This window comes from Balaenoptera borealis (assembly GCF_965194805.1).
Source record: "Balaenoptera borealis genome assembly, chromosome: 6".
Lineage (NCBI taxonomy): Eukaryota > Metazoa > Chordata > Mammalia > Artiodactyla > Balaenopteridae > Balaenoptera > Balaenoptera borealis.
The window spans coordinates 26,022,632-26,048,168 of record NC_138863.1 but is presented as its reverse complement, the minus strand read 5'-3'; the positions used below and the strand labels follow the sequence as shown (position 1 = coordinate 26,048,168).

The window sequence follows — 25,537 nt, the reverse complement described above, 5'->3', positions numbered from 1 at the left end:
GGAAAGAGAAACCCAGATGGTGAAAGGTGGAAGAGATTATCAAAATTGCTGTCTCCAGCCCAACCTCATTCATACCCCCTTTTCTTCCCTTACACAGAGCACGATTTCGAACAGTTCCTAATGGATAGGGCTACATATAGATTGGAATAATGGGGCCAGGGTAGAGAAAGTGATTGCCATAGTGTATGAATATTTTTTTCCCCTAAAGCATCTGCTCTTCTCAGTGCTTTTCTCCAGAAGTCTGCCCTCTTTATACTTAAAATAATTCCTCCCCAGTTGGATAGAAAATTATACTCTACTCTTATGTGGAAATGTCTTTCTAAACTGGTTTGCAATTTAGATTATGAATATATAAGCAAATTTGGGCAATAGTTATTTAGGGAATAGTGAGATATATATACATATATATAATGGATAGTTATTTTATCTTTCAAAATCTATGATCTAAGCGTTTGCCAAACCCAATGTGCTTGATCTTATTGAAATGAGATTTCCAGATAGAAGCTTAATGTTTCCGCTGCCCCTTGTGGTAAGGTTTCCCTTATTATCTTTAGTCAACTATGTATATTTGGGTTGATAAATAACATAGAGTGAAGGATTTATTTACATTTGATTAATGAAAGCAGTTTAAATATCTCTTAACTTCTAAGTTGAAGACTAGTACAGATGGAACTCGAAACTTCTTTGTTATATTTCAGCATTTTGTGTCTATTTGGTTGAGTCAATATGAATAAAAGGTAGCAACATCAACAACATCTAACTAGTCCTTTGACTCTGAGGCACTTAGATCTAAAATTAGGTAATGAACTAAAAATTAAATTTTTCTAATTGGCTATGATCTTGAGAGTTGAAGAATATTCTTATAACTTCATGTGCACTTAAATAGTGATGAAGAATTAGACTATAATGAAAATGAGTACCCAGTTAAAAGTAAGCCACTAAGTGGATCCTGTCACACATGGAATTGAATTTACATGAAGGTTTTACTGAGAAAAGTTATTGGAATATTAGTAAGAGACCCAGAGGGGAAAAAGTGAAATGAAGAGCTGTAAGGACATATTAAAAGAATTGAGTCTGCTTATTCCAGATCAGGGAAAAAAGTAAAACAAAGAAAAAAAACCCAAAGTAGTCATCTGCCAATAAGGCTTGTATACATATTCATATTTCGGAAAGAGAAAAGTTGTTCTCCGTGTCTAGTGAGAGCAAACCGAACAAAATCCTTCTCAATTCCACTAAGAGGGAGTCAGATTAAACTCACCTTAGAATTTATTGCTTGCTTGTATTGCCCTGTAGTGATCGACCTAGAGAGAGGCAGCAGCTGGTTAGACTCAAATTTCAAATTGAACTGGGTGAATAATAGTCCATGCTTATTCAACTAATTTTGGCGATTAAAAAGTTAATAGCTTTCACTGTTCAAAATAACTTTTGATCTCTTTGAATTTGACTTAGACCTGTCACTTGAATTTGCTATGGCAAAAATATGTGAGAATAATATGAGAAATGTAAAATGTTTTTTCTGCGAAATTCATTTGTATAAGCTATTCTAAAACTAAGTAGAAGAATACAGGATTTTCTTTCCATACTCCTATATTTTAGAATACACTGGGTAAGGAGAGCTTTCTCATTTTTTCCATATTTTCAAAGTGAAAAAGGGACTGAAACAATTTGTTATGTTAATTCAAGCACTGTCATCCTCTTTCATGTGAAATCCCTAGGAAATTGATATGGATGATCCTTTTGTTTTGAATTACCATGATATTTGTTTTAACTCTGCATAAGATGTATTTGAACACTCACATGCAGCATACTCAATATGCATATCCTGGGCTAACCATCCACTAACCTTTCTCCCTCAATGTCGCTCACATCTCTTTCCCACCATAATATCTCCACATTGACTACACTTAAGGTATAGTAGAAAGGCCCTGTTAAACAGTGAAAAGGCAACTCAAAACAGATATTTGCTATTTTAAAATTTATATCTAGAATAAACTAAAAACTGAATGGATAATTATGTCTTTCAGTATTTTTAAAATAGTATTTTCTTTCTTTATTTTTTAAATTTTATTTATTTTTGGCTGCTTTGGGTCTTCCTTGCTGCACGTGGGCTTTCTCCAGTTGTGGTGAGCGGGGGCTACTCTTCATTGTGGAGCACGAGCTCTAGTCACGTGGGCTTCAGTAGTTGCGGCGGGTGGGCTCAGTTGTTGCGGCATGCGGGCTTCAGTAGTTGTGGCACGTGGGCTTCAGTAGTTGTGGCACACGGGCTCTAGAGCACAGGCTCAGTGATTGTGATGCACGGGCTTAGTTGCTTCACAGCATGTGAGACCTTCCCAGACCAGGGATCTAACCTGTGTCCCCTGCATTGGCAGGCGGCTTCTTAACCACTGCACCACGAGGGAAGTCCCAGTATTTTTCTTTAGATTGTCACTTAGTGACGCTTTATTCATCCAACAAAAATTACATGACTATCTACTCTGTACCAGGCACTGATGTTGGCCCTGGAGGCAGGCACATCAGTGAACAAAAGCAAACCCAAATACTCTGCCCACATAAAGTTCACTTTCTAGTGGGACAAGACAGATGTTTTAAATAAGACACTGGATGATATGTTAGAAGCCAATAAGTGCTGTGAAGAAAGAGTAGACTTAGTAGATAGGGTGCTGAGGGGTATATTGTAATTTTATTTATTTATTTATTTCCACTATTTTTCAGATTCCATTCTTGTATAGTTCATTACAGAGTATTCAGTAGAGTTCCCTGTACTATACAGTAGTTTCTCATTAGTTATCTATTTTATATCTAGTATAATATATCTAGTATAATCTCCCAATTTATCCCTCCCCCCCTGTCTCCCCCTGGTAATCATAAGTTTGTTTTCTACATCTGTGACTCTATTTCTGTTTTGTAAATAGGTTCATTTGTATCTTTTTTTTTTTTAGATTCCACTTATAAGTGATATCATATTATATTTGTCTTTGTCTGACTTACTTCATTCAGTATGACAATCTCTAGGTCCATCCATGTTGCTGTAAATGGCATTATTTCGTTCTTTTTTATGACTGAGTAATATTCCATTGTATATATGTACCACATCTTTATCCATTCCTGTTGATGGACATTTAGGAATATTGCAATTTTAAATACGTCTTGCCAAGAAGATGGATGACATTTGAGTAAAGACTTGAAGGAATCTTTAAACTTTAGATTCAAAATTTGATGAGTTTCTCTCTTAAAGTTTTAACTTTATTACTGAAATCATGAATGGGAAGGAAAGGGTGAATTATTTTTTTAAAGAGAAATCTCTGAAAGGAAAGGATATTTTATTTATCTTTGTGTTTCTAGGTGTTTCAAAGGTAATCTTCTTGAGGTTTCCTCTATTTTACCATCCAAGCACATAGCTAGCCCTTTTACTAAATTGAGGGTGGGAGGGGTGGGGGGGACTGGGGATATTTATCCATGTAGCTCCAAAGCCTCGCGTGAAACTTGGCACATGATGGGAGCTAAATGATGTTGTGACCTGAAGGTCTAAACTGTCTTATTGGCATATACATTTTTTGTTAAACAGTTAGGGACCATGTCATGATAAAGGTCATTTATTTTGTAGAACTTAAATTTATATAGCCATTGGTTACTTTTCCTGACATTCTATGAGTGTACAGATTTCTCATTAAGGTTTCCTTTGCACTTTCAGTATTCAAACTACCAAAGTGCTCTGGCAGTAGGCACTTAAATGAACCCTTAAGGTTATAGTCTAATTCCTAGACTATGGTCCTCTTTCTACTAGGACTGAGGCTACTAAAATATCTTACGCTGGTAACAAGGTGATTTCTTTTAGACTCGTTGGAATGAAATAGCATTTGGGAACTTATTAGCTAGAAGAGGGGATTCCAAATAATAGCTCTTTTGTTCAGAGTTTCTCCATCAATTCATAGATAAGTCAATTGGCACCCATCATTTTAGAGTCATTGGAGGCCAGTGTAGTTAAGTGAAATATAAAGGGTACTATAGGCAGTAAACAGAAGCCTTGTAACAATATAATGTGCAGTGGAAAAAAGGATTGGAAAATCTATAAAAGCTGCCGAAAAGAACAAAAAATATAATTAAAGGAGCAAAAAAGCCGTATTGAACAAGATCTCAGGGACTATTTCGGGCAACAGTAAATGTCTCCTCAAATATATCTTTAAAGGACAGAAAGCAAAGTAGAAAACTAGTCCCATGGAGAGAGGAAGAAAAATACCAAATAGAATTGTACGAGTAGGCTAACAAGAGTCAGATTGTTTATGCTAATTTTTACCTTTCTTTAAAATAATTAGATGTCAGATAGATCAGAGAATTTGAAATTCTTAGATGAGAATAGGATAGAGAAAAGCAAAAGGAACAAAATAAACAGAGGTGATATTTTAGGCAGGCATGGCTCAGAGTAAGGTAGATAAATTGGTATATAGACGACAATTGAAATTTGCAGTTCACATGCCAAGTTTTGCCAACTAAGTACAGTTATTTTATGTTCTATCAAAGTTAAATATTATTTAAGAAAATGTTTCCTGCCTTACCTCCATTTGGTGAAAGCTTGTAGGCTACACATGACTTCCTCAAGAACAGAAAATAATACTTTCAGTAGAAAATATTTTTTGACAGTGAATTTCCGTTACTTGGACCAAAGGTTTTCACCTAGTGAAACATGTCAGAGATACCTAGGAAATTTTCCCAGTAAACTTACCCCTACTGAGAACCATCACCATAGACATTTGATTAGTTTATAATGTTCTTTGGAAATACACTGAACATAATCACACTTACTTCCTAAAATCAACAACATCTGTCTTGAATTAAGTAAAGAATGATTGACAAATTAAAATAAAATATAAAATAAGAAAATTGTGTTATTAGAAGAAATGATGTGCAAAGGTGACTTCCTGGATGCAGAGGCAGAATTCAGAACTTGTGTGTTAAGCTAGTCTCTGTCAGGGAAGTCTTGTCATCATGCATGTTACATTAATTACTTATTGTGCTTTCCTCTGTGCTGAGTAATTCCAAAAACTTTTTTTTAGTTTAGTGTCTGAGAAGGTAAACCATGACCACTTAAAGAGAAAGTGTCAAGCTTGAGATCTTGAACACTGGTTCCAAGGCTGCAGATAAAACAAAACTTTACCTCAAAGATTATTTGATAAGCTGGGTGAAGGACAACATTCTTTTGGCTATCTCTGCCCATGGACACTCACATACACACTCGCATACACAAACACATATAAAATGTGCCGGACAGTACTTTGTCCAACTTTCTTCAAAATATAAATCGAAATCCATGCATTGTACCTCCAATTAAAAAGTAAACTTACTGTTGAGAGGAGTACCATAAACATATCAATTTTAATAGGAAATACTAAAATAGTTTGGTGAGTAAATATAAATTAATGTGTATGCACTACACATAAACAATACATAGACACATGGTCTATTGGTTTAAAGATAAACACTACATTGAAAAGCAGTCATTCCAGTGTCAAGGGACTTGTGTACTTTACAAGTAAAAGAGGCATCGTATTTCTAAAGAGAAGGTTACTATAGAAAAATAATGAGGTTTTACCATTTTAACTCTCGAGAAGCTGAGTGCTTGTAAAGCTAGAGGAACATAGAGACAGAGGTCTAGAAATCATGTATTGCCTTCCTGCTGTATACTGAGATTGATGTCTGTGTGTGTGTGTGTGTGTGCGTGTGTGTGCGTGTGTGTGGTAAGACTGGAGGTGGGTGATAGGATAGAAAAGGATTAGACGCTACGGGATCCAGAGCTAAAAAAGTAAGGAAAGGAAAGTAGTGAATTAGTATTTTTCTGTCTTTAATGGCTGCACTTAACCCTTGCAGAGAGAACACCACAATGATCTTCCTTACTTCAGCAATTTCAACTCATGGCCAGATTTGTTTCATTCATATCCCTATTCATTCCCCCTAACCTCTGATTATTTTGAAGCCAATCTCAGATATCATAGTAGTCTATGCTTAAGTATTTCAGTGTATATCTTTAAAAAATGAAAATTCTTAAAAATATAACCATAATGCCATCATCAATCTTAAAAATTACACTGAATATAATAAAATATCAATTTATTTTCAAATTTCCTAAATTACTTCAGAGATGTTTTCCTTTATAGTTTATCTTTAATAAAATCAAAATATTCCCATTATTTTGTCCTATAGAGTTTTTTACGGAGTCTAGATTTTGCACCCCAAAGTGTGGTTTAACACATTTCTCTGCCCCCTGAATTGTATGGAAATTGAGAATTAGACCCAAATTGTTTCAACAATAGGATTTAGAGTATTTTTGAAGAGTAGATGATGCCTGCTTCTGAGATAAGTTTCTCTAATTGTCCCTCTTCTTAGCCAAGAATTTTATAGAAGCTGGTTCAAAGATTAGTATGGTGAAGTAGTCAAATTCAGAATGCCTTGTAGTCTAAAGGGAGAACCAGACATGTATATAACTAACTCTACTAAAAAGCAAAATGCGCTATATTTTCAGAAGTTCCACAGTGCTTGCTTTTGTATCAGTATTAATAGAATGATAAAGTTTCAGTTTCTTTATGATCCTAAAGCTCGGGGAGGGGGCAGCCCCTGAGACAACTCCATCAAACACAAGAGCTCTATGGAACGCAATTTGATGTATAACTTTGAAGATTCCTTCTAGCTCTAAGCCTCAGAGTAATGAGTAAAATTCACAAAGTTTTTGCAAACTCATGAATTTCCCTTAAGCTATACTTGACAAAGCTAGGGAATATTAAGAGGGAAAAGACAGACACATAGCATTACAGCTAAACTGAAGTATTTCTGGATTGTCAATAACTCTACAAGTAGACTTAGGATAGACAATGTGTCGACATGCTTCAGTTCCTCTTTCAAGCAAAACAAAATAAAACACCTGCCTGTGACAAGAGTCATACGTTTGAAGAAAAGTGGTAACAGGAGAGTGACTCCAAATCTAGATAGTATGGTTTCATCAAATATACTGTGCATTTATTTAATACGTTTATATAGTGTACCTTTGGAGTTTTTCAACTAGGTGTACTTTATGTTTTGTATTCTGCTATGATTCATGAATCTGTTTCTTTAGGCACAGACAGCGCACATTGTCCTGGAAGATGGAACTAAGATGAAAGGTTACTCCTTTGGCCATCCATCCTCTGTTGCTGGTGAAGTGGTTTTTAATACTGGCCTAGCAGGGTGAGTAATGCTTCTATTCCAAAGCTTTATTCTTCCTCTATATAGAGGAATAACTGGATGATCTTATTCATGGTGGGAAATTGAAATCACCACATCATCATCATAATACTACACATTGTCCTGAAGTTGCCCTGTCCTTGTACATAGCTTGCTCAAGCCAACCCTGAAAAGGGGCATAGACACAAACTCCTCCCTGTGGCTGTAAATGGAAGAGAATACAGACACTGGTGTTCCCATGCTAAAAAAGAACAAAATTAATTCTAGAAACTTAGGGTACAGAGACACAAGTTATGTGAGATTACCAAGTGGCTTCTGTAAGGCGGGGGGTCAGTATCGATCTGATTTAAGGTGAAAATCAAACAGGGAAAAGGATGGGTAGTACTCTCTAGTGCCATTCCATTAGTGAAGTTAAGAATCAACTTTGCACATCTAATATGAACTATTATAAGGAGCTAAGAAATTCCTTAGGTGTTATAGTGCAAAATTATATAAAATACAATATATAATTTTGCACTCTAATAAGAAAGGTAAAATAACGGATACATTTATTATCTTAAAGTAATACACAGGAGAGCAGGTTCATAGATCGGATATTTTCAAAATTTATCAACTGAGACTGAATTTAGTATTTAAGTTCTGCTAATAGGTGTAGAGCAACGAAGGTAAGAGTTGCTACAGGAATCATGTAGCTGTTCTTATCTAGGCAACAAATGTTCATCTGGGAACCAGGTGGCTGAAGTTCTGGTCTCAGTTCTAATGGTAACTGATTATGTGATATTGAGAAAGTCACTTAACCTTTCTGAATCTTAGTTTCCACATGTAAAGTGTGAGGGGATTGGATTAGATAGTAATTTATGGCTAGGAATTTAAAAAATTATGTCTTAAAAAATTAGGTGGTTTCAAAAGGTTTCCATTAGAGATTCAATAGACTAAACTGTAAAATATTTGATGAATTCTTTAGGGAAATACAGTTAGCCTTTTAAAGACAAGGAGGCATTGGATTAACTGGTATTGAAGATATTGATTGACCAAACTTCCATTATATTATTAATGTGCATTATCCTCTAAACTCTTAGCTCTCTGTTTGAAATACAGAATATTAGATGGTTTTTAAAATAGTTCCACTGTTGAGAACTTTAACTTACAGTGTATGAAAACTGTTTGCAAAGTTTTGCTTCACCAGGCAATTATTTAAGCCTTTTGACAGCACTAATTACTAGCTGTGTTAATATACCTGCCAACAAACAACTGTTTAATATAGATCAGAATGATGGAGGGCACTCGAGTTTTCTTCTCTGTGATAGATTATGGGTAAGAAATCTTGTCACATCACAAAAGTCAAACAGGACCTGATGGATTAATTTTCTTCCAACAGTGCAGTTCTCTAGGACAAGCTATATTTATTCATTTACTGGAGAGAGCATTGTCGGCATATGTTTAAAGGGAATGGCCAGTTCTTTCATGGCAAGAAAGAAGAAAAGAAGTAAAATTAAATTAATTAAAGACTTTTTTTGATGTAGAAAAATGCATTCATTAATAAGATTAGTCCACACATCCTATTTTCCATTGAGAAATGCTGCTTTCATTCATGCGTGGCTCACTCAGTAAGGTGGTTGATAATTAAGGGAGTTATTTTGTTTTTCATCTTCAAGAAATGCATTTATATTATGTGTAAGCCTTGGTTAAAAAATTATTAGCTCCTGACAGGTGAGAGGGATCTGAGAAATTAGCTGATGGAGGTGTGGGTAAATATCACAGCATCTTAGTCACTTTAGAGGTTGCTGAGCTGAGAGACTAAGTATTCTGTTGACAAAGTGAGTTCTGGGAGGAGTTAGTCTGGATGAGGGTTGAAGAATTCGTGTTGACTACTGCCGGAGCTGAATTTTATTGCTTTCGAGGTTGTCAGTCTGTCCCCCTCAGCACCTAAATTCACTTTCAGTAGTAATCCACAAGAAAGATTAGGTTTAACTCTCTCTGTGGGAAGTGAAAATGTAAGAGGGTGGGAAAAAAATCTCATTGCAATGCATTCCAATGCATGGAATAGCTGTAGCTAGATCCTGGTATTTATGGGAATAATGTTTCTTATTATTAAGAATAGAGATTTTATATATAATTTTATTTATATATAGAATAAAAACAAGAATACATGTATTCTTATTTTTTCCTTCCCACACTTTAACATAAAGCTCTTCTGCATTTCTTCTTAATTCCACATCAGTACTTTAAAATAGTTATTTGGAATCTTTTAACTTAGAAGATAGAAATGCTTTGGGTCAATTTTTTTGGGATTGATTTTTTTCTGTAATAAAATAGTAACTATCAAACATATACTATCAATGATAACTTGATAATAACTATCAAACATACACCTCTCTATATAACTAAAATATTTTAAAAATCAACTTTATTAAGTATTTCTTTCATAGAAAATAAATCAGAGTTTTAAATGTTCAGTGAATTTTAATAAACATATATACCCAGGCGACCATCATTGACGTAATCAGTATGCTCTTCAGTATCCTAAAAGATATTTTTAAAAAACTTTTCAATTTTTGACAGTTAATATTTTGGTGAAACTGTCAGCCCTCAGTAGTAAATATCAGTTTGGACTCAGTCATGTCTGGTAGGCTAGGGGATTCTTCAGGATATCTGCAAACTTTAAATAGAGCAATATTTAAAAAATTAAGACCCTGTGAAGAATTTTTCAAGGAATTAAAAAATTTAAGAAATTGAGGGAATGAAAATTAAATGAGAATATGCCATATTACTTAAGAGTCTTTTCATATCAGTAATATCGTGGGATAAATTTCCATACTCTATCATAAAATTTCCCTAGGTTTGGCAAAATCTAGAGACGAGCTTGTAGGATTTTATTCTCATGTTCTCTAATTTTCAAGGGTTCAATCATTAAGATCATGTATGTGGAATACATTTTTTTGTTGGTAATTTCTCGGCATCTTTACCTAGGTACCCGGAAGCTCTTACTGACCCTGCTTACAAGGGACAGATTCTCACCATGGCCAATCCTATTGTTGGGAATGGTGGAGCCCCTGACACTACTGCACTGGATGAACTGGGACTTAGCAAATATTTGGAGTCCGATGGAATTAAGGTAGTACCAGTGATGACTATTTAAAAGGCATAGTTGATTTATTAAGAATCTAAGCTGGACAAAATATTGGCTTCAATCCTATAGTACAAATCATTAAATTTATATTCTCAATCTTACTCCTAAGTATATGAGAATAATCTTTAACATGACATTATTCTGAGTTTCATTTCTCAGGGCACTCTGGATTTATTTTTAATGCCGTGGATAAAACTGGCTTCATTTGGAAAAATGTTGTTATAAGTTCAGATAACAACTATGCTGCAAGAATTCGAGTTGAATCACCTTTTAAATGGATTTTAAGAATCAACTCTGTATCAATTATTTACCTTTTAAATCTTATCCTCTTTGGGAGATGAGTAAAAGACAACTTGTATGCCAGCCGAAAAGTAAACAAAATTAAAATTTCCTATTCAAGACAAATTTGAATAATATCTTAGGGATGTGAACCATATAAACAATTCAAAAATTTACACTCTAAATTCACCACTCTATTTTTGAATGACTTGGACTGATCATTTAATTTAGTTCTATATCTCACCATTTCCCCCAAATATTTAGTTTCTTTTAAATGTAAATTAAAAAATTGTTTTATTCTCTACGTACATTAAGCAAATAATTATTAATTAGATTATCGATAAATGCCATGGTGGAAAAGTACAGGGTACTGAGAAGGGGGACCTAGTTTACTCTCAGGATTTGGCAAACCAAGTAAGACTGTTCCCCACATGGTAATTAAGGTAACAATTATTATATTTTACGAGAAAACTTTTTATTACATTTTTTTCAAGTTTCAAAATTTTGAGTGTTGTATCAGTGAATATAATAAAGCTTGAAAAATGCAAACTGACTCTTAAGTCAAGTCATAACAGGGGGGATAGACTGGGAGTTTGGGATTCACATGTACACACTGCTATATTTAAAATATATAGATAACCAACAAGGACCTACTGTATAGCACAGGGAACTCTGCTCAATATTCTGTAATAACCTAAATGGGAAAAGAATTTGAAAAAGAATGGAAAAAAATAAATTAATTAATTAAAAAGAAAAGTCACAAGAGTTGGGTAGTATTTTGTGATCACTTTTTAAAGATGACCGCCTGTCTTTCTAGGTTGCAGGTTTGCTGGTGCTGAATTACAGTGATGACTACCACCACTGGCTGGCTGCCAAGAGTCTAGGGCAATGGCTACAGGAAGAAAAGGTGAGAAATAGGATAGGTCATCCAGCATCACCTAAGGACGATTGGTGGGGTGCGTGGAAAGTTGGGAAGGTGTATGTAATTGAAAAGGGCCAAACAGATAAAGAAGATTGGGACCCTTTTGTTTCAGAGCGCGATTCCTTCAGGCTGAAATGTTACTACTGTCCAGAACTGTCCAGAACTCATTCTTTATACAAACACTGAGGACCTTATATTTTCAGTTTATCCACTAGGTGGCACTCATACATGCTTGGTAGACAGACTTTCTCATTCTGGAAAGGGGTTAGAGAAAATTTTAGAATTTTCTACTCTCCGGAGCAACATAACCTCCCCCTTTTAACCAGGATCTAGATATGTAACTTGTGTCATGGATTCTAGTACCAGCTCTACCATTCACGAGCTGTGTGACCTTGCTCAGGTCATGTAATCATACCATACATTCTTAATTTTAATTCTTAATTAATATAAACCGATTGCCATCAAGTCTCTTTGGGCTAAAGGTTATGACTATGATGTATAATTAGGTATCACCTCATTTGAAGTAATAAATTTAAAAAGTTACTAACCTTATCTTATATCTTCCTTACTTTAAGTATTATTTTCTAATCAGATAAGGGGATTCTCCTGGTTTGTAAGTCAGACCTACTGAAAGTTAACAGACCTAATATACTAAGCTTTATTTCCAGTGTTACCGTAGCTGCTTTTTGTTAAGTTGCAACTGGGCCTGTAATTGACCGAATATTATTCTGAGAAAGCTCTGCCTCTCTGAGGAGCATCTGCCAATTGAGGCTAAACGTTTCCTCTTTCTAACAAAGCAAAAAATCTTGATCTTTTGTTTCCTGAGTCTCATTCTTGCTAAATTTTTACAAGAGAGAAGAAGGCATCTGTATTATCTTCTAGGTCTTTTCTAGTTTCTTCTCAATCATTATCTGAATTTACCTCCTTGTAATCATCATTCAGGAGACTCCTCCCTCCTCCCCTTAATGTTTCCTTTGTGTTATTTAGACACCTGATATTATAGCTGCTTTGTGTTAGAACTAATAGTTGAAGTATAAACTTAATCCATGTTTTGTTAGTTTGTTTTTAAAATGTGATTTGAATCTTCTTCCATGATCATAGACACATAGAGTAGAAGAGTGTCTAAAATAATAACCAGTTTACCTCCTTCTATGTACAGGTAATGGGAAAACATCTTGCTCAAATATCACTCAGATAATTGATGGAAGAAAAGAAACTAAAACCTGTTTCCTCATTCTTAACTTGCTGCTCTTTCCCCTTTTATCCACGGGGAATACGTTCTAAGACCCCCAGTGGATGCCTGAAACCATGGATAGTACCAAACCCTATATCTACCAAGTCTTTCCCTATGTGTACATACCTATGATAAAGTCTAATTTATAAATTAGGCACAGTAAGGGAATATCTGAATTGCCAGCATCACTGCTCTTGCGCTGTGGAGCCATTATTAAGTAAGATAAGTGTTACTTGAACATAGAACTGCCATACCGCAACAGTTGACCTGACAATCCAGGTGGCTATTAAATGACTAATGGGTGGGCGCTGCTGGACAAAGGGGCGGTTCAGCTTCTGGGTGGGACAGAGCAGGATGGTGGGAGATTTCATCACACTGTTCAGAGTGGTGTACAATTTAAAACTTATGAATTATTTATTTCTGAAATTTTCCATTTAATATTTTCAGACTCTGGTTGATCACAGGTAACTGAAACCACAGGAAGCAAAACTGGGGAGAAAGGGGGAACTTACTGTACTACACCTATCTCTATCCAACCTAGTCAAAGAAACTAAAACAAATGGTGGTGCCTGATTTACTAATAGATTGGGCAAAATTTTAATACAGCATGGCTACCTAACAAGCACCTTCAGGAAAACCTTCAGGATTGCCTACCATGTGCCAGGAACATGTGGTTCACAACATGGGTTTGCCTATTAATTACATATCTTTGCTTATGAAGTTCACAAATTCCATTTTTTAAAAATATATATGTATATATAAAATTATATTATATTACTTATTTAACATCCTGGATTAAAAGCAAAAGAGCTGTAGCAGAAGACTGATGTTCAGAATTTCTCACTTTTCACTCTGAGGAAGGGTCTGGGTATTAAGAGTCCTGTGCCCAATTGAACAGCAATTTACCTTGTTCTCGTGACACAGACACCCTGGATCAGAGAAAAGAAGGAGTAGGGAAATTATTTACTGCTCAGGAAGATAGATGATGTTAAGTTTGTAACTTGAAAACTCTGCTGGACCAAATTTCCTCCAATTTTACTGTCACTACAATTATTTTCCTTACAGGTCCCTGCAATTTATGGAGTGGATACAAGAATGCTGACTAAAATAATTCGAGATAAGGTATGATAATCATATTTAACCAAATCTATATTTATATATATATATATGTTTTTTTCCCTTTTCCCAAGGAACCCATTGGTGTGTAAAAGAACAAATCTGGTCAATTTCTGTCATTTGGGTCTCTGCCATCCTGTTTTACTATTTTTTCAAGTAATTTTCAAGACTGAATACTTGATTGGGATGTTTGTTACTGAATGGTTTTGAGATTAATTCACTCAGCAGTAGTTTATTGAGTACCCACTCTATGTTCACTATTCCAAGTGACAAGTTAAAGCCTTTGTAATTCAGCTCATGTGATAGGGCTAGTGAAACAAGTGGAGAAGGTAACTAGGTGCATAAGAATTTTGCCTAAATTGAATACCTACCTGCTGAAAAAGGAAAATCAGGAAGTGTACAGCACTGGGGCCATTATTTGTTTAGTCCTCTTGGAGGAGTTTTTGAACTTAGTGAGTTATAGTTCGTGGGTGTATTAATGAACGCTGCATGTATTACCTCAGTAATATAGTCTTTCTTGAAATTGTTCCAATGACCAAGATGAAGGTAAGTTTATCGTTTGCTTTCATATCTGCTAGCTGAAATATTTGACCCTTCCTCTGAGAATATCTCAGCCCCATCTACTTCCTTCTTCTTGTTATAAGAGGTGGACACTTGTTTTTTTCTTACATGAAAGCTTCATATCCCAGAACAGAAAGAAACTTTACCTCACGAATGTTAACTAAATTCCCTTAACGCCACCAAAGTTTTCTCATTAAATTATGTATTTTTATGTAAAAAAGATACAAAGTTAAAAAGATTCTTCAAGAAAATCTATTGTACATTGTTGGAATATGTATTGACACAGGATCTCTGTAAACAGAAAAAACAGCTTTGAAAATAAGAACATGGCCACATATCCATGACCAGAAGAAAGACACTGAGAATTTATGCAATCCTTCTACTCTGTCTCTGATTTTATTCCCTGATCCATGATATTCCTGAGAATAGATGTTAGTGAGATTATATATCCCAGGTAGATTTTTATGTTTTCGTAGCCCAATGATGTTGTGGGAGCAGTAAACAATGATGAGGATACCAGAATGGGAAGGGAATAAAATTGGGAAATTCAATTCAAGCTGTAGATTTGGCAGGTTGAATAGAATATAATCAGCCCTAGTAATTTGGGAAAACACTTTACAAGACCATATCATGTTCTTCATGTGATAGGTTAGTTTAAGGTGAACCCTGCTTTTATCAGAGGCAATTAACTTTTCAAAATTTGGCTGAATACATTAGCACAGACAAAATAGTGGTATTGCCTATTATACTTGATTATGAGTGATATGGGCTCATATTAAAAACGTATGTTGAGGGGGAGACCTTCAAGATGGCGGAGGAGTAAGACGTGGAGATCACCTTCCTCCCCACAAATACATCAGAAATACATCTACATGTGGAACAACCCCTACAGAACACCTACTGAATGCTGGCAGAAGACCTCAGACCTCCCAAAAGGCAAGAAACACCCCACGTACCTGGGTAGGGCAAAAGAAAAAAGAAAAAACGGAGACAAAAGAATAGGGACGGGACCTGCACCAGTGGGAGGGAGCTGTGAAGGAGGAAAGGTTTCCACACACTAGGAAGCCCCTTCGCGGGTGGAGACTGCGGGTGGCGGAGGGGGGAAGCTTCAGGGCCACGGAGGAGAGCGCAGCCACAGGGGTGCGGAGGGCAAAGCGGAGAGATTCCCGCACAGAGAATCGGTGCCGAGCAGCACTCACCAGCCCGAGAGGCTTGTCTGCTCACCCGCCGGGGCGGGCGGGGGCTGGGAGCTGAGGCTCAGGCTTCGGTCGGATCCCAGGAGAGGACAGGGGTTGGTGGCATGAACACAGCCTGAAGGGGCTAGTGCGCCACAGCTGGCTGGGAGGGAGTCCGGGAAAAAGTCTGGAGCTGCCTAAGAGGCAAGAGACCATTGTTTCCTGGTGCGTGAGGAGAGGGGATTCAGAGCGCCGCCTAAACGACCTCCAGAGACGGGCATGAGCTGCGGCTATCAGTGTGAACCCCAGAGACGGGCATGAGACACTAAGGCTGCTGCTGCAGCCACCAAAAAGCCTATGTGCGAGCACAGGTCACTCTACACACCGCCCCTTCCGGGAGCCGGTGCAGCCCACCACTGCCAGGGTCCCGTGATCCAGGGACAACTTCCCCGGGAGAATGCACAGCGTGCCTCAGGCTGCTGCAATGTCACGCCAGCCTCTGCCGCTGCAGGCTCGACCCGTGTCCGTACCCCTCCCTCCCTCCGGCCTAAGTGAGCCAGAGCCCCCTAATCAGCTGCTCCTTTAACCCCGTCCTGTCTGAGCAAAGAAAAGATGCCCTCAGATGACCTACATGCAGAGACGGGGCCAATCCAAAGCTGAACCCCAGGAGCTGTGCGAACAGAGAAAGGAAAATCCCTCTGAGCAGCCTCAGGAGCAGTGGATTAAATCTCCACAGTCAACTTGATGTACCCCGCATTTCTGGAATACCTGAATAGACAATGAATCATCACAAAATTGAGGAGGTGGACTTTGAGAGTAACGACATATATATATTTTTCCTTTTTCTCTTTTTGTGAGTGGCCGTGTGGCTGACAGGGTCTTGATGCTCTGGCCAGATGTCAGGGCTGTGCCTCTGAGGTGGGAGTGCCGAGTTCAGGACATTGGTTCACCAGAGAACTCCCTGCTCCACCTAATATCAAATGGTGAAAGCTCTCCCATATATCTCCATCTCAACGCTAAGACCCAGCTCCACTCAATGACCAGCAAGCTACAGTGCTGCACACCCTATGCCAAATGAATAACAAGACAGGAACACAACCACACCCATTAGCAGAGAGGCTGCCTAAAATCATAATAAGGTCACAGACACCCCAAAACACATTATCGGATGCGGTCCTGCCCACCAGAAAGACAAGATTCAGCCTCATCCACCAGAACACAGGCACTAGTCCCCTCCACCAGGAAGCCTACACAGCCCACTGAACCAACCTTAGCCACTGGGGGCAGACACCAAAAACAACGGAAACTACAAACCTGAAGCCTGCGAAAAGGAGACACCAAAAACAGTAACTTAAGAAAAATGAGAAGACAGAGAAACACACAAGAGATGAAGAAGCAAGGTATAAACCCACCAGACCAAACAAATGAAGAGGAAATAGACAGTCTACCTGAAAAAGAATTCAGAGTAATGATAGTAAAGATGTTCCAAAATCTTGGAAATAGAATGGAGAAAATACAAGAAACGTTTAACAAGGACATAGAAGAACTAAAGAGCCAACAAACATGATGAACAACACAATAAATGAAATTAAAACTTCTCTAGAAGGAATCAATAGCAGAATAACTGAGGCAGAAGAATGGATAAGTGACCTGGAAGATAAAAGAGTGGAAATAACAACTGCAGAGCAGAATAAAGAAAAAAGAATGAAAAGAATTGAGGACAGTCTCAGAGACCTCTGGGACAATATTAAATACACCAACATTCGAATTATAGGGGTCCCAGAAGAAGAAGAGAAAAAGAAAGGGACTGAGAAAATATTTGAAGAGATTATAGTTGAAAACTTCCCTAATATGGAAAAGGAAATAGTTAATCAAGTCCAGGAAACGCAGAGAGTCCCATACAGGATAAATCCAAGGAGAAACAAGCCAAGACACATATTACTCAAACTATCAAAAATTAAATACAAAGAAAATATATTAAGATCAGCAAGGGAGAAACAACAAATAACATACAAGGGAATCCCCATAAGGTTAACAGCTGATCTTTCAGCAGAAACTCTGCAAGCCAGAAGAGAGTGGCAGGACATATTTAAAGTGATGAAAGGGGAAAACCTACAACCAAGATGACTCTACCCAGCAAAGATCTCATTCAGATTCAACAAAGAAATTAAAATCTTTACAGACAAGCAAAAGCTAAGAGAATTCAGCACCACCAAACCAGCTTTACAACTAATGCTAAAGGAACTTCTCTAGGCAGGAAACACAAGAGAAGGAAAGGACCTACAATAACAAACCCAAAACAATTAAGAAAATGATAATAAGAACATACATATCAATAATTACCTTAAATGTAGATGGATTAAATGCTCGAAACAAAAGACATGGGCTGGCTGAATGGATACAAAACAACACCTGCATATATGCTGTCTACAAGAGACCCACTTCATACCAGAGACACAAAGAACTGAAGGTGAGGGGATGGAAAAAGATATTCCATGGAAATGGAAATCAAAAGAAAGCTGGAGTAGCAATTCTTATATCAGACAAAATAGACTGTAAAATAAATACTATTACAAGAGACAAAGAAGGACACTACATAATGATGAAGGGATCAATCCAAGAAGAAGATATAACAACTGTAAGTATTTATGCACCCAACAAAGGAGCACCTCAATACATAAGGAAAATGCTAACAGCCATAAAAGGGGAAATTGACAGTAACACAATCATAGTAGGGGACTTTAAGACCACACTTTCAACAATGGACAGATGATCAAAAAGTTAAAAAAAGAAGGAAACACAAGCTTTAAATGATACATTAAACAAGATGGAGTTAATTGATATTTATAGGACATTCCATCCAAAAACAACAGAATACACTTTCTTCTTAAGTGCTCATGGAACATTCTCCAGGATAGATCATTTCTTGGGTCACAAATCAAACCTTAGTAAATTTAAGGAAATTGAAATCATACCAAGTGTCTTTTCTGACCACACCTCTATGAGACTAGATATCAATTACAGGAAAAAATCTGTAAAAAATACAAACACATGGAGGCTAAACAATACACTACTTAATAACCAAGAGATCACTGAAGAAATCAAAGAGGAAATCAAAAAATACCTAAAAACAAATGACAATGAAATCACGATGACCCAAAACCTATGGGATGCAGCAAAAGCAGTTCTAAGAGGGAAGTATATAGCAATACAATCGTACCTCAGGAAACAAGAAATACCTCAAATAAACAAACTAACCTTACACCTAAAGCGATTAGAGAAAAAAGAAGAACAAAACCCCAAAGTTAGCAGAACGAAAGAAATCATAAAGATCAGATCAGAAATAAATGAAAAATAAAAGAAGAAAACAACAGCAAAGATCAATAAAACTAAAAGCTGGTTCTTTGAGAAGACAAACAAAATTGATAAACCATTAACCAGACTCATCAAGAAAAAAAGTGAGAAGACTCAAATCAATAGAATTAGAAATGAAAAAGGAGAAGTAACAACTGACACTGCAGAAATACAAAGGATCATGAGAGATTACTACAAGCAACTCTATGCCAATAAAATGAACAACATGGAAGGAATGGAAAAATTCTTAGAAAAGCACAACCTTCTGAGACTGAACCAGGAAGAAATAGAAAATATAAATAGACCAATCACAAGCAGTGAAATTGAGACTGTGATTTAAATGCTTCCAACAAACAAAAGCCCAGGACCAGATGGCTTCACAGGCAAATTCTATCAAATATTTAGAGAAGAGCTAATACCTATCCTTCTCAAACTCTTCCAAAATATAGCATAGTGAGGAGCACTCCCCAAATCATTCTACGAGGCCACCATCACCATGATACCAAAACCAGACAAAGATGTCACAAAGAAAGAAAACTACAGGCCAGTATCACTGATGAACATAGATGAAAAATTCCTCAACAAAATACTAGGAAACAGAATCTAACAGCACATTAAAAGGATCATACACCATGATCAAGTGGGGTTTAGCCCAGGAATTCAAAGATTTTTCAATATATGCAAATCAATCAATGTGATACACCATATTAACAAATTGAAGGATAAAAACCATATGATCATCTCAATAGATGCAGAAAAAGCTTTTGACAAAATTCAAGACCCGTTTATGATAAAAAACCTCCAGAAGGTAGGCATAGGGGGAACTTACCTCAACCTAATAAAGGCCATATATGACAAACCCACAGCCAACATCGTTCTGAATGGTGAAAAACTGAAACCATTTCCACTAATATCAGGAATGAGACAAGGTTGCCCACTCTCACCACTGTTATTCAAAATAGCTTTGGAAGTTTTAGCCACAGCAATCAGAGAAGAAAAAGAAATAAAAGGAATCCAAATCGGAAAAGAAGAAGTAAAGCTGTCACTGTTTGCAGATGACATGATACTATACACAGAGAATCCTAAAGATGCTACCAGAAAACTACTGGAGCTAATCGATGAATTTGGTAAAGTAGCAGGATACAAAATTAATGCACAGAAATCTCTTGCATTCCTATACATTAATGATGAAAAATGTGAAAGTGAAATTCACAAAACATTCCCATTTACCACTGCACCAAAAGAATAAAATACCTAGGAATAAACCTACTTAAGGAGACAAAAGTGCTGTATGAAGAAATTTATAAGACACTGGTGAAAGAAATTAAAGATGATACAAATAGATGGAGAGATGTACCATGTTCTTGGATTGGAACAATCAACGTTGTGAAAATGACTATACTACCGAAAGCAATCTACAGATTCAATGAAATCCCTATCAAATTATCAATGGCATTTTTCACAGAATTAGAACAAAAAATTTCACAATTTGTATTGAAACACAAAAGACCCCGAATAGCCAAAGCAATCTTCAGAAAGAAAAACGAAGCTGGAGGAATCAGGCTCCCTGACTTCACATTACACTACAAAGCTACAGTAATCAAGACAGTATGGTACTGGCACAAAAATAGAAAGAGATGAATGGAACAGGATAGAAAGCCCAGAGATAAACCCATGCACATAGGGTCCCCTTATTTTTGATAAAGGAGGCAAGAATATACAATGGGGAAAAGACAGCCTCTTCAATAAGTGGTGCTGATAAAACTGGACAGCTACATGTAAAAGAATGAAATTAGAACATTCCCTAACACCATACACAAAAATAAACTCAAAATGCATTAAAGACCTAAATGTAAGACCAAACACTCTAAACTCTCAGAGGAAAACATAGGCAGAGCATTCTATGACATAAATCACAGCAAGATCCTTTTTGACCCACCTCCTAGTGTAATGGAAATAAAAACAAAAATAAACAGATGAGACCTAATGAAACTTAAAAGCTCTTGTACAGCCAAGGAAACCATAAAAAAGACAAAAAGACAACGCTCAGAATGGGAGAAAATATTTACAAATGAAACAACTGACACAGGATTAATCTCCAAAATTTACAAGCAGCTCATGCAGCTCAATATCAAAAAAACAAACAACCCAATCCAAAAATGGGCAGAAGACCTAAATAGACATTTCTCCAAAGAAGACATACAGATGTCCAAGAAGCATATGAAAAGCTGCTCAACATCACTATTAGAAAAATGCAAATCAAAACTACAGTGAGGTATCACCTCACACCAGTTAGAATGGTCATCATCAGAAAATCTACAAACAACAAATGCTGGAGAGGGTGTGGAGAAAGGGCACTGTCTTGCACTTTTGGTGGGAATGTAAATTGATATAGCCACTATGGACAACAGTATGGAGGTTCCTTAATAAACTAAAAATAGAATTATCATATGACCCAGCAATCCCACTACTGGGCGTATACCCAGAGAAAACTATAATTCAAAAAGACACATGCCCCGCCATGTTCATTGCAGCACTATTTACAATAGCCAGCACATGGAAGCAACCTAAATGCCCATCGACAGATGAATGGATAAAGAAGATGTGGTACATATACACAATGGGATATTACTCAGCCATAAAAAGGAACGAAATTGGGTCTTTTGTAGAGACGTGGATGGATCTAGAGACTGTCATACAGAGTGAAGTAGGTCAGAAAGAGAAAAACAAATATTGTATGTTAACGCATATGTGTGGAACATAGAAAAATGGTACAGATGAACCGGTTTGCAGGGCAGAAATTGAGACACAGATGTAGAGAACAAACGTATGAACACCAAGGGAGGAAAGTGGCGGTGGGGTGGTGGTGGTGTGATGAATTGGGATATTGGGATTGACATATGTACACTAATATGTATAAAATGGATAACTAATAAGAACCTGCTGTATAAAAAAAATAAAATTAAATTAAAAAAATTTTTTTAAATTAAAAAAAAAGATGTGGCACATATATATAATGGAATATTACTTAGCCATAAAAAGAAGCGAAATTGGGCTTCCCTGGTGGTGCAGTGGTTGAGAATCCGCCTGCCAATGCAAGGGACACGGGTTCGAGCCCTGGTCTGGGAAGATCCCATATGCCGCGGAGCAACTGGGCCCGTGAGCCACAATGACTGAGCCTGCGCGTCTGGAGCCTGTGCTCCGCAACAAGAGAGGCCGCGATAGTGAGAGGCCCACGCACCGCGATGAAGAGTGGCCCCCGCTCGCCACAGCTAGAGAAAGCCCTCGCACAGAAACGAAGACCCAACACAGTCAAAAATAAATAAATTAATTTCAAAAAAAAAAAAGCGAAATTGAGTTATTTGTAGTGAGATGGATGGACTTAGAGTCTGTCATACAGAGTGAAGTAAGTCAGAAAGAAAAAACAAACACCGTATGCTAACACATATATATGGAATCTAAAAAAAAAAAATAGTTCTAAAAAATCTAGGGGCAGGAAAGGAATAAAGACGCAGACGTAGAGAATGGACCTGAGGGCACAGGGAGGGGGAAGGGTAATCTGGGACGAAGTGAGAGAGTGGAATGGACATATATACACTACCAAATGTAAAATAGCTAGTGGGAAGCAGCCACATAGCTCAGGGAGATCAGCTCGGTGCTTTGTGACCACCTAGAGGGGTGGGGTGGGGTAGGGAGGGTGGGAGGGAGACACAAGAGGGAGGGGATATGGGGATATATGTATATGTATAGCTGATTCACTTTGTTATAAAGCAGAAAGTAACACACCATTGTAAAGCAATTATACTCCAATAAAGATGTTAAAAACGACAAGAACAACAACAACAGCAAAACTATGTCGTGGCTTTCAGTTCTATTAGTCTTAGGTTGAAAAGTAAGGGTGTTTGTCATTCAGCATGCTTTAAGAAAAAGGGAATGAGAACTGAAAACCGAATTTCAAAGTTAGGGATCCATAAATATAGTCAAGGACTTCTGTGATTTGGATTATAAAAGTAAGTGGAGATCACTATGAAACTTAATAATCCAGTATGGAAGTGAAAGGTGATTTTTACTATTTTTCCCAGAGTGTGAGGTAGTACTCTGGTTTTAATAATCACACTGAAATAACCATCTGACCCTCTAACCATGTTGCTGGTACTCACTCACTCCCAAGTTACTTCTCCTAAGGAATGCGTTTCAAAGGGAAATAAAGGCTTTCCTCTATTTCCTTCAGTGCAACAATTTCCTTGGAGAAAAGCAAATCAATGAATTATTTTGACTTGTTCCCTCCCTCAATAAAGTCTTGATTATGAAATATACCATTTTCTAAATAGGTCAAAGTAGACTTACTAACAAATAAGTAAATCTCAAGACAGCTAAGAATAATATAACATTTGCCACGTTCAAGCTAGCAAGGTTAATTTGTGAAAACTTTACAGAGGGTTAAGCATGCTCTGAAGTTCAAGCCCTTATTAGCATGTCTAAAGCAGTGAACCCTTTCATAGCAACTTCTCAAAGTTTGTGACTTATACAGCATTCCACATTTTTTTGTTTGTGAATTTTACTCTCTAATAAGTTTGCATTCTTTCTGAATTTTCAGCTATTTTTAGACTTCTTTTTTTCTTCTCAATTGATTATTTTGTCGACGTCACCCACGAAATAGCTTTAGGTCATAAGTACTCTAAGTACTCTGATTTGCATCTACTGGAGACCTGAATTCTGTTGCCCTTTGACTTTGCTTACCCCAGGTGACTGTCTCAGCCCTCAAAGAACTAATTGTACCTTCTCATAGTGTTTCCCAAAATGTACCATGCAAACTGCTTCATCTTTCCTAGTTGAGAAGATGAAGATCTCTTGCTGATGGTTATGAGTATGTTATAAAGACATCTAAATAGTGGAGCAGCTGTGTAAGTCCCTGTGAGTTTAACCTGTCAGCACCTGCGTCACTGCTCCCTGTTAACTGTCTGATTTTTTAATTTGATAGGGTACCATGCTTGGGAAGATTGAATTTGAAGGTCAGTCTGTGGACTTTGTGGATCCAAATAAGCAGAATTTGATTGCTGAGGTTTCAACCAAGGTGAGAAATTTTCCTTCATGTTTTGTAGTTTTATTTTATTCCCTTTAGACCTTCCTCTTTTGTAATATCAAAATCTTCTTTTAGGTAGAGGTCATCTTCCAGAAGCATCAGAGTTGAGGGAAAAAAGGGTCTCATAGCAGTTAAAATTGATATATTACAAAATCAGTGCATTTAAAGTTATAACTTTTACTTACAGAGTGATCTTCATGGCCTGATTTAGAGGCTGTTTACTGTTATTTTAATTTTTCTTCTCTCCTCTTGTGGTTCCTTAGCTCAAGACTTTAACAATGTCAAATAAAAGGGCTGTTCAATTGAATATCAGGAGTCAGAGCGAATGGTCTGCCAGAGAGTCAAGAACACTTTATAGAAATCAGACCCAGTACAGTAATCAGAATCTGGGGTCATTTTGTGCAGGGAAAAGTATTCCTGAGCACACTGAAGATTTAATGTATTATAGCTCAGTTCAAAGAGTAGTATTCATGACGATGACTGTATCTCCCCAAAGTGAGATATGTTTATTGTATATTTACAGGAAGGTATAGAGTACATCTTAGAAAGATGTGTTGATTTTGAGTGAATATCTGTTAATGTAGTTGTGAGTCTCTTGGGCTACAGCCTCTGTCGTTGGGGACCATAGAGGTTGGTGGGGTAGGCAAGCAAGTAGGCACCATGGAGAGAATACTGTGATAAATGCTGTCCTTGGAATGTGCATGAGGTACCATAAAGGCATGTGTGGGGAAACATCCAATGAAATAGGTGGATCAGGGGAGGTTTTTACAGAGGAATTAGGCTTGTTCTGAGACATAAAGAGCAATTCGGTAGATGGAGAGCTAGGAGAACTCGTTTCAGGCAGAGGAAATGGCATGTGTTGAAAGGCACAGAGGTATGAGACGATACGGTGTCTCTGAAGAGTTATGTGTAGTTTGGTGTGGCTGACCTAAGGGTTCACACATATAGGTTCCCACATTTGGCCAAAGATGAGTGGAGATGGACGGGGCTAGAGCTAGATGGTTTAGTACCGTTGGCTAAATAAATCAACCAACTTGGAGACTACTGGGAACCCATTTGGCATCATTTTGGAGCAAAGTAAACTGGATAAAAGAGCAGATAACTAGAAAGTTATTGCAACTAATTAGGACAAAACTCGTGAAAGCCTAGCCTGAGCAGTAACAGCAGGAAAAGAGACAGCAGGGTGGCTTAGACAAATAGGAGAAAGAGGTTTTAACATATTTTCCTATGAAGTGGTTTTGTTTGAGACACAGAGTGATAGAGGGCTATTTTTATAGAATTTTAGAGTTTAGAACTACCTTGGAGATCTAGTCTAGATTTTCCAAATGTGAGAAGTATTGGCCTGGAGAAAGTCATCTTAAAAAAATTCTGTGGTCAATTAAGGTTGAAAAATACTGCATAATATATTCCTGTCTTGGAGATTCCTAGCAAATTCATATATCCCAGTTTCTGTGAGGTCTTGCTTACTTCTGTC

The 25,537-nt window shown here is 37.1% G+C and overlaps 1 protein-coding gene across 1 annotated transcript in view; it reads left to right on the top strand.

Moving 5' to 3' along the window:
* The window catches only part of CPS1 (carbamoyl-phosphate synthase 1), a 141,878-nt gene that overhangs the window by 11,986 nt on the left and 104,355 nt on the right, over nt 1–25,537 (top strand). The window contains exons 2-6 of the mRNA XM_082396353.1: nt 7,103–7,212; nt 10,180–10,324; nt 11,436–11,525; nt 13,840–13,896; nt 23,962–24,054. Coding sequence (XP_082252479.1) covers nt 7,103–7,212; nt 10,180–10,324; nt 11,436–11,525; nt 13,840–13,896; nt 23,962–24,054 — 495 coding nt within the window. The remainder of the gene's footprint in view (nt 1–7,102; nt 7,213–10,179; nt 10,325–11,435; nt 11,526–13,839; nt 13,897–23,961; nt 24,055–25,537) is intronic.